This window comes from Trichomycterus rosablanca, chromosome 5 (genome assembly GCF_030014385.1).
Source record: "Trichomycterus rosablanca isolate fTriRos1 chromosome 5, fTriRos1.hap1, whole genome shotgun sequence".
In the NCBI taxonomy this organism is placed as follows: domain Eukaryota; kingdom Metazoa; phylum Chordata; class Actinopteri; order Siluriformes; family Trichomycteridae; genus Trichomycterus; species Trichomycterus rosablanca.
Genome location: NC_085992.1, coordinates 14,147,369 through 14,157,832, shown reverse-complemented (window position 1 = coordinate 14,157,832; position 10,464 = coordinate 14,147,369). Strand labels below are relative to the sequence as shown.

The 10,464-nt window shown below is 40.5% G+C and overlaps 1 protein-coding gene across 6 annotated transcripts; it reads right to left on the bottom strand.

Annotated features, from left to right (window-relative positions):
* Positions 1-2,439: 2,439 nt before the first annotated feature.
* si:ch1073-126c3.2 (uncharacterized protein LOC555816 homolog) lies at positions 2,440-10,013 on the bottom strand. 6 transcript variants are annotated; one of them, XM_062995746.1, is made up of 7 exons: positions 9,893-9,999; positions 9,603-9,699; positions 8,131-8,234; positions 5,571-5,682; positions 5,370-5,482; positions 3,154-3,268; positions 2,440-2,738 (listed from the first exon to the last, which is right to left on the bottom strand). In XM_062995746.1, exons 2-7 carry the CDS (start codon positions 9,634-9,636, stop codon positions 2,563-2,565), a joined length of 654 nt encoding a protein of 217 aa, XP_062851816.1. In that variant the 5' UTR covers positions 9,637-9,699; positions 9,893-9,999; the 3' UTR covers positions 2,440-2,562. The 6 variants fall into 6 exon arrangements, with proteins under 6 accessions (XP_062851816.1, XP_062851819.1, XP_062851821.1 ...); XM_062995749.1 differs by lacking the exon at positions 9,893-9,999 and adding an exon at positions 8,510-8,675 and having other exon boundaries at positions 9,603-9,672; XM_062995751.1 differs by lacking the exons at positions 9,603-9,699; positions 9,893-9,999 and adding exons at positions 8,510-8,675; positions 9,100-9,582.
* Positions 10,014-10,464: the final 451 nt, after the last annotated feature.

Here is a 10,464-nt window from a genome sequence, read left to right as displayed (position 1 = left end):
GACCAGGCCACCTTCTTCCATTGCTCTGTGGTCCAGTGCTCCGATGCTCACGTGCCCATTGTTGGCGCTTTCAATGGTGGACAGGGGTCAGCATGGGCACCCTGACTGGTCTGTGGCTATGCAGCCCCATACGCAACAAACTGTGATGCACTGTGTATTCTGACACCTTCCTATCAGAACCAGCATTAACTTCTTCAGCAATTTGAGCTACAGTAGCTCGTCTGTTGGATCGGACCACACTGGCCAGCCTTCGCTCCACACGTGTATCAGTGAGCATTGGCCTCCCACGACCCTGTCGCCGGTCTACCACTGTTCCTTCTTTGGACCACTTTTGATAGATACTGACCACTGCAGACCAGTACCTCCCCACAAAAGCTGCAGTTTTGGAGATGCTCTGACCCAGTCGTCTAGCCATCACAATTTGATTATAAAATGTTCACTTGCTGCCTAGTATATCCCACCCATATATATACACTGTGTTCCAAATTATTATGCAAAAAGTGTTTAGGAGTGATAAGGTAAGAATTTTTTTTGTTTGTCAGTTAAACTCATTGATGGTGATGTGTGTCAGGGCTCTTTATATCACTGAAAGCAATTGCAGACACCTGTGCTAATTAGTTTGGCAGGTGTGTCCAATTAAAGGCAAGACTACTTAAGAAGGCTGTCCCACATTATTAAGCAGCCTACATTTTCAGCCAAAATGGGAAAGAAAAAGGATGTGTCGGCTGCTGAGAAGCAACAAATTGTGGAGTGTTTAGGTCAAGGCATGACTACAATCAACATTGCCAAGACACTTCATCGTGATCATCGCACAATCAAGAAGTATGTAGCTGATTCAGAGCACACACGTGTGCGTGCTGATAAGGGAAAATTGAGGACTCTTTCCAACAGGCAATTACGTCAGCTTAAAAGAGCAGCTGCAAAAATGCCTTGTCATAGCAGCAGACAAGTTTTTGAAGCTGCTGGTGCCTCCAACGTCCCCCGAACAACAAGATGCAGGGTCCTTCAGAGGTTTGCAGCTGTGCGTAAGCCATCCTGTCGACCTCCTCTCTCCACTGCACACAAGCAGAAACGGCTCCAGTGGGCCAAACAATACATGAAGACTGACTTCAAAACTGTTTTGTTCACCGATGAGTGCCGTGCAACGCTCGATGGTCCAGATGGATGGAGTGGAGGATGGCTGGTTGATGGACAGCCCATGCAAACAAGGCTACGGCGCCAACAAGGAGGAGGTGGAGTAATGTTTTGGGCTGGAATCATGGGGAGAGAGATTGTCGGCTCCTTTAGGATCCCTGAAGGGGTAAAGATGACCTCCATAATGTATGTGGAGTTTCTCAAACAGCACTTCCTGCTATGATTCAAGAAGAAGAACCATGCATTCCGCAGCAAGATCATTTTCATGCATGATAATGCACCGTCTCATGCTGCAAAGAACACATCTGCATCTCTGGCTGCTATGGGCATAAAAGGGGACAAACTTATGGTGTGGCCCCCATGCTCCCCTGACCTCAACCCCATTGAGAACCTCTGGAGCATCATCAAAAGGAGTGTCTATGATGGCGGGAGGCAGTTCACATCTAAGCAACAGCTCTGGGAGGGTATTCTGTCCTCATGCAAAACAATTGAAGCAGATACCATCCAAAACCTGACAAATTCAATGGACGAGAGAGTTCAGAAGCTCCTTTCGAACAAGGGGTCCTATGTGCAAATGTAACATCACCTAGAATAAAGTTTTGACTTGAAAACTGTTTGATTTCAGTTTGTAATAACCTGCTAATGCTTATAATTTCACAAATGACCATTTTTTTGTTCTTTATAAAAATGAAAAGGTTGAAAACTCTGCTGTGCATAATAATTTGGAACATGCATTTTGAGTGCATTTTGAGTGTTTTATTTTTTTTAAAAATATACTGTTATCATTGGCAGTTTGTTCAAAAACCTTTCAATTGTACTCTAATAGTTGATGACTGGAAAATTACAATGACTGCAATTCATATAGGTAATTTTGGAAAATCTGAGAAAATATTATTTGCATAATAATTTGGAACACAGTGTAAGTGTTATTCACTTCACCTGTCAGTGGTCATAATTTTATGCCTTGTCGGTGTATATATTCACAAATCTTTATCACTGATGATTCTTTTCAGCTGCTTCTGTCAGAGCATCTGTATATCTGAATTGGCACAGTTTTTATGCCGGATGCCCTTCCTGACACAACCCTTTTATTTATCCAGGCTTGAGGTGGGCACTAAGGTTGCACTAATGTGTGTGTCCCCGGTGGCTACATTTACTTTTCTTACTTTAGGTTTACTTTATGTGCATTTTGAGCCCAGCCTGGAATTCAAACCCCCAGAACTCAGGATACCAGCAATGTGGCTTTTATTTTTATGTACTGTATGTATGCCACATGCAGAAAATGATCAGAGAATCAACTACAAATTTATTGAAAGAATTTCTATGTTTTATTTTTTATCCAAGTAATAGCTGTTGCACATTTAATCACAGGAAAAAACCTGGTATAATTAATCAGCGATGAACGACTGGAACGTTGCTTTGTTGCTTTTATCCACAGAGGACACAGGAATGGATGAAAGGTCCTTTAATGTTGTTAGCACTCAGCTCATCTTTAAAAAACTTTATGATCTTCTTCTCCATTGCTTGCTCACTTTTAGTTTTCCAGCAGTCTTGGCCCTTGGGAAAGTAGGCTGAACTTGCACCAGATATCTGAACAGTAGACTCTGTAGGGTGAAAGAGAAAAACTAAACGGTCAAGTCAAAAGTTCTATAATGAAAGTCAGGATATACATTTATTTATTTTTCTATATTATTTAAAGTTTTTATAGTCATTTTTTGTCTCTTTTTTCTTGAAGTGATGTGGGGTCTAAAATATTCATACAGCACATGTAAAGTTTATTTGCAGGATTTAATATATTAGAAATTTTTAAAATAAAACATTTGGTATATGTTCTATTTGTTTTCAGTATGTTAATTTCAGCAATAAATAAATACATTTATTATGCAAAAGTATTCGAGAAAATATGCTACAATAAAATTTGTTCTTTCTAAGGAATCTATTTTAAACTTCTTTATACAATAAAAAAATGCTGTGCTGGCAAAAATAGCATTCAAATTAAGTTTTTAACTAGGTACTTACCGTTACACTCAGCCAGCTCATGGCCTCCTATATACTGGGTTGTCCACTTGTGCTTGGTGGAGTTGCTGCATTCCTCGTAGAGCCTTGATGTCCTCAGAAAGGAGAAGTCATAGCCCTGGAAGATAAAAAGTATATACTCACTCACCCGGGGGTGGGTGCTGGAGCCTTTCAATGGGCGCAAGGCACACAGTAACACCCTGGATGGGATGCCAGTCCATCGCAGGGCAGACACACACACACACAAACATACACACCCATTCACCTACAGGGCAATTCAGTGTCTCCAATTAACCTGACTGCATGTTTTTGGAACTCCCAGAGGAGACACAGGGAGAACATGCAAACTCCACACAGAAAGGACCTGTCTGGGGATCAAACCCAGGACCTTCTTGCTATGAGGCAACAGTACTACCCACCGAGCCACCAGGCCTCCCTAAAAGGCATATAGTGTATTATTTAAAAAAAAAGTAACTTTCTCATTCCCAGTTGCCTCTTTGATTGCAAATTGTTCAACCTTTCTGTAATATTGTCTAAGAAATTGCAATCCACCTTGTGATGATGTCAATCCATGATGTTCCATATAATTATTATTGGTCTTATTATTGAGTCTTTGCACCAGTCCTGTCATAACACTGCCTTCAATGTTGTCATGTGGGTGCAGGACCAAATGTGGTTACGTAGCTACTTTTCTGTTCTGGCTGTTTTGTAAACTTGCTCAGTGGTCGTCATCTTCCTCTGTGAGATTTTTGCAGGTTTGTGATGAATTTGTTCTCAAAAACCTGAATGCATTTTTCTAGGGATGTCCCGATCCGATCTCAAAGATATTTTTTTAGGCATTTTTTAACTGATCGGTATCGGCTTTACTAAGGTCGATCCTAAGCCCGATCCTTTGTTTTACGTCAGCATGTCCGCTGTGTGGAAATACTTTAAATTGGGAAAGTGAAACAAGTCCAACAGCGAAGTGTAATGTCTGCAAGGCGAGTGTTTCACGAGGCGGTAGTACCAGAGCTGCGTTGATTACTGTAAAATTTTACTATTTATATGGTGTGTGAGTCAAGGATCACTCCGGTTTACAAAACAACGTAGTGATGCACTTGCTTAATAAAGAAATAAATACACGGTATATTCACAGATTGTCGGGAGCATAACACTTTATTAACTTCTTCTGTTACGGTACCGAATAGCGGACAGCTAGAGTCATCGCGTTAGCCAAGCACGCTATTCCATGCACTATGGAAGCCCCAAAGGGTCAAAACACACTCACTTCGCGTAGAAACGTCCATCAAACCATTGTCACAATACAACCACAGAAAAGTTTGTTACAGTAACAACACGCATACAAGTACGGTGGCTCATAAGAAACAAACCAGATATCATTTAACCAAACATTCTACAATTACTACCAATTTGATACGGCACCTAAAAAATAAACACTCAGTCGAATACAGCGAGTTTATTATTATATGATGAGAAGAGGAACCGGCTGTCCGCTAACACGGCAGAGATGCTGATTTTTCTCAAAAAGAACCTTCACTTCATTTTGAGTGTTCTAGTTTTACAACTACAATGCTGCACTAAGTTTGTTTACTTTTATTTTGTATAAATAAAAGAACATTAAGCAATAGCTTGGATGCAGGCAATTTTCTTCCTACAGCACTGCAGAGCTATTCAGTTGTTAAACATATACATTGGATTAATTTGAATAACTGTAATGTACTTGAAGTGTGCACTGTGTGAACAGTATTATCTAGTTCTTATCTAGACAATATCTAGAAAATACAAGTATCGGTTTGAGACTCGGTATCGGATCGGGATCAAAATTAATGATCGGGATCGGGAACAAAAAAACGTAATCGGGACATCCCTACATTTTTCTTCTTAATCCATATGTGGCTAATGGACAGACCAAGGCTTTCATCAATTGTAGCTTAGTGATGGTTGTAACTGACTTGTTTTTCCATATCCATGTCATTTGACCATCACTACCATACCCATTTTTATAGCTGACTTCATTTTATCAGTTCCAGAGTTACCAGAGTTGTGTACTCTAACATTTAATACAGTATGTTGAATATTACTCTGTATACTGTAATCCACTCTCTCTGTCTCCACAAGGTGGTGCTTTCGACTCATCCTACTGAGTCCTTGTTTTCACCATCTGTAGTGTCCTATTTGCAAAGGTCAAGAGCATTATGGTCATTATTATATTTTTGTACCTCATTGCACATTGGTTTGCAGAAGCGCCTCCCCTCAGAGGATACACACACCAGCCCTCCGTTAATGTGAACCGCCGGAGTCGGGCACTCTGCAGGTATAGCACCCTTACAAACTGTAAAAAAATAAAACCCTGGTTATTTTTTGGGAGCAATTTTCAAAGACTGTATGCTAGCTATATGTATATGTATATTTTTATTCACCTCCTGCTTGTTTTCTGAAAAAGCTTGTGAGTCTGTTCATGTTGTCTATTATGGCTGCGTACTGAGTGGACGTCCATTGGTTAGCCAGAGACTTGATACACTCGTCTGAGACCTGTTTTGGAATGCAAGTGGTAAACAAGGGCAGTGATGGCTCACAGGTAAAAGCATTAGACTATTGATCAAATAGCTGCGAGGCAACCAACACCAATTCATTGCATTACACTTTGGATAAAAGCATCTGCTAAATGTATATAGTCTGAAGTTTACATACACTTATAAGGACATGTCATAGCAGATTGTATAGTTTCCAGAGTTGTTCCTTTCTCTGAATGAATGATTTCCTAATAAGATTAGTCTGGGTTTTCTGAAAATGTACTGGGTCAAAAATATGCAATTATAGATTAGATTATTAGACTTTGATGGTGTAAAACAGTGGTCCCCAACTTTTTTTGCACCACGGACCGGTTTCATATAAGATATAATTTCACGGCCGCTCAGGTGGCGCAGCGGTAAAAAAAAGTACGCTAGCACACCAGAGTTGGGGTTTCGAATACATCGTATTGAAACTCAGCTCTGCCTTTCCGACTGGGCTGGGCGGCTGCATGAACAACGATTGGCTGTTGTTCATAGGGGTAAAAAGTCGGACCATAGGTCCTCATAACTGGTGCAACTGCGGCCCCTGCTGGCTGACTGATGGCGCCTGCACAGGGCTGAGGAATAACGCTGATGGGGGTGTGGCCCTCCGTACACAGTGCTCGTCAGTGGGGCTCGTCAGTGGCGTATGTCAGTTGAGAGGCGTCCTCAGTCAGCAGTGAAGGGTCGAATCAGTATTGAGGACATAACCAGGGTAACTGGACATGACTAGATTAGGGGAGAAAGTTGGGGGAAAAAAAGATATAATTATACGGACCGGTGGGGGCAGGAGGATTTAAAATAGAATAACTATAGAATGACAAATCGGTGTAAATCCTGAGCTTTTTCGCTGCAACGAGACGCTGCTCCCACCTAGTGGTGATAAGACAAAAACACCCTGAAGAGCGTTGAAAATTTAATTGCTTTTTGTAGCGATCTCGAATTATTTATTTTTTCTGTGCGGCCCATTAATTAATAACCCACGGACCGGTACCGGTCTGCAGCCCGGTGGTGTAAAAGGTTCTATAATTTATTTATTTATTTATTTTTATTTTATTTATGCATTTTCTCCCAATTTAGTGTAGTCAATTTGTGTCCTGCTGCTGGAGGATCCCTGATTGCAGTCGAGGTGGGTATATTGCTGCTCATGCCTCCTCCGACCCACGTGCAGAACCCTTTTTCACCCATGCTTACTGCACAGGTGCCTCTCTATCTGCCAATCAGGTTCCTTACACTGCATTTGAAGACCCCACCCACCTAGTCCGGTCATCCCACCTAGTCCGGTCATCCCACCATAGCAGAACCGTGTCTGCTGCAGGTATGTCCAATTATGCCCACTATATGGCGCTCAGCCGACTGATGGCAATGCTGAGTTTCGAACCAAGGAGCTAAGAATCTCTGCGCTGGTGTGCTAGCGGAATATCCCGTTTATAATTTAGTTCTATAGTCAATTATAATAATTAATGTAATATTTTTGAAACATCTGAGTCTCTCACTCTTCAAAAAACGATTTACTAAGCACTTAGGCTGAGCAATAACATGCACTTACCTTCTATAGCATCTTATTTAAAGAAAAGTAAAAAAAAAAAAAAAAAAATTGCTCTAACAGGGTTTCAGCAGATTTGTATCCTCGGATTGTTGTTTACTTAAACTAGAGTAGGAAATGTTTACTTTGGAAGCACATCTGTAAGTCACTCTGGATAAGAGCGTCTGCTAAATGCCGAAAGTGTAAAATGTAAATGTCAAGGCCGATCAACGTCATTCAATGTTCAATTCAACATTCAAACTCCACACAGAAGCTCAGGTGGCATAGCGGTAAAAACACACGCTGGAACACCAGAGCTGGGATCTTGAATACATCGTATCGAGTCTCAGCTCTGCCTGCCGGCTGGGCTGAGCGGCTACATGAACAACGATTGGCCTGTTGTTCAGATAGGGGTGGGATATTAAAGCCGGATGGGGACTCTCTCATATCTGATGCAATTACGACCTCTGCTGGCTGATTAATGGCGCCTGCACAGAGACAGGAAAAGAGTGCTGTCAGGGTGTGTCTCTCTGTACACAGTGCTGATCCGCATTGCACTCGTCAAATGTAGGTGACAAGATGCATACGGCTGCTGCCCACGTGTCGGAGGGGGCGTGGGTTAGGTTCGTTCTCCTCAATCAGAGTGGGGATCGGCATTGGTGGAGAGGAAGCATGACGCAGTCTGGCAATTGGACCCACTGCACCACCTTGCCACCCCAAATTGATATCCCTGAAGCTTAACTGACTTGGTGTTATACTGTGATGATTAATTTTAAATCTGAGCAGTGTATATGTTCACTCAGTACTTTTATTTCATTTTTTTCTCTTTTATTCACTCAACTTATTTTAATTTTAATTTTATTTTCTTAACTTTGAATTCTAGTAAAATATTGGCAGTGGTACCGTAAGTTTTTCTGAGAACTCCTCAAAGGACCAGTGAGGTGAAGGGCAGTCAGTGGAATTCATCCGGGTGTAGTCCTCGCTCCGAGCTGCACCTAAGAAGAGAACTTCAGAGAACATGCACAACAATGATCAAACCATCATTGCTAAGCTTTTATGTTCTTATGGTAGGTAGCTGAAACTGAGCCCATGTTTTTTATATTTTTTTACAAGACTAGAGTAACAAGAGTTCAATAAGTTCTGTATTTAATAACATGACTTCAAATTTGTAACTTTATTTGCTTTATGGATATCAACGATTTTACATTTTGTGTAGCAGTAACATTGTAGTTGTTTTAAACTGCCCACAAATAGCATCAGAGTAAAACCACAGCATGTTCACCTGATGTGTGGGTGTTCATCCTTTGGGTACTTAAGTTTTCTTTATAAAAAAATGCAGTGTTCCTTACATTCACTTTGACTTTTATTTCATTGCAGACAGGATGAACCTGAGATATTTCATGTTTTGTCTGGTCAACTTCATTTCATTTGTTAATACACATCCATTCCTGCAACACATTCCAAAAAAGGTTGGGACGGTAAAGCATTTACCACTTTGTAATGTTGCCATTTCCTCTCACAACACTTAATAGACATTTTGTCTCTGAGTATACCAAGCGATCAAGGGTTTGAGGTGTTACTTTGTCCCATTTTTCCTTCAAACACGTCTTAAGATGTGCAACAATACAGGGTGTCATTTTTTTTGTTTTAAAAGCATTCTATATCGGGGATGGGTCAGGACTGCAGGGAGGCCAGTATAGTACCCATACCCATTCCTCTGCAGTCATGCTTTTGTAATGTGTGCAGCATGTGGTTTTGCTGTTTCTTGTTAAAAAATCAATTTACGTCTTGAAGGCGGCATATGTTGCTCTTAAATATCAGTGTACCATTCTGCATTAATGCTACATCACAGAAGTGTAAATGACCTTTTACCTTTTGGACTTGTTGCTGATAACAGTCTGGATGGTCCTTTCTGTCTTTGGTCCGGAGCACACAGCGTTCATTTTTTTTCCAAAAAAGACCTGGAATGCTGATTCATCTGACCACAATACATGTTTCCACTGTGTGATGGTCCATCCTAGATGCCTCTGAGCCCAGAGAAGTTGATGACACTTCTGGACATGGTTAACATAAGGCTTCTTTTTTGCACAGTAAAATTTTGAGTGGCATTTGTGCATGTAACTCTGTATTGTAGTGCTTGACAAAGGTGCCAAAGTAATCCCTCACCCATGTGGTTATATCAGCTATTAATGAATGACGGTTCTTGATGCAGGTGTTCAACTTAAGCTTGCGCCCTTGCCTTTTACACACTTAAATCCTGTCAGACTTCTTTAATTATTTAATGATATTATACACTGTAGATGGAGAAATATGCAAATCCCTTCCCATCTTTATTTGAGGTACATTGTTTTTAAAAATTGAAATAATTTTCTCACACATTTGTTGATAAACTGGAGATCCTCTGATCATCTTTGCTCATGAAAGACTCAGCCATTCCTGGATGCTGCTTTTGTACCAAATCATGATTATAATCTGTTTAAAATCACATTATTATTTGGTTTTATCTTGTAGGCATTTAATTATTTTATGTTTGATTGCACCAGCAGATGCTGTAGATGTATAATCAATTGCCTTTAAAAAGTCTATGTATTAAATATCAATACATTTGAAATATTTGACCCAAACAGGCCTGGCTAGAATAATATTGTATAAACATTGAACATACCTAAAGCGAAGAAGAACCTCTTCATATTTTGCTTTTGTTTCTCCTGAAAAGTTCCTCTGCCTGGTTGGTAGAAGTTTGTTTTTATACTCTTCTTGCTGGTAGTATACTCTGTTACACAGATTTGTTCTTTACCAGATTACATAAGAGGCAAACACTGAGTAAACTTTGATGAATATGTGATTTTGCAACTGTGTGCAAGTTCAGCCAACCCAAACACGCACTACTTACTGCAGCTCTCTAATAAACATACATGGATCAGCCATAACATAAAAACCACCTCCTTGTCCATTTTATCAGCTTCACTTACCATATAGAAGCACTTTGTAGTTCTACAATTACTGACTGTAGTCCATCGATTTCTCTGCATGCTTTGTTAGCCCCCTTTCATGCTGTTCTTCAATGGTCAGGACTCTCCCAGGACCACCACAGAGTAGGTATTATTCACAAACTACTGACCATGTTGTGTATGTATATACCGATCAGCCATAACATTACACCACCTCCTTGTTTCTACACTCACTGTCCATTTTATCAGCTCCACTTACCATATAGAAGCACTTTGTAGTTCTACA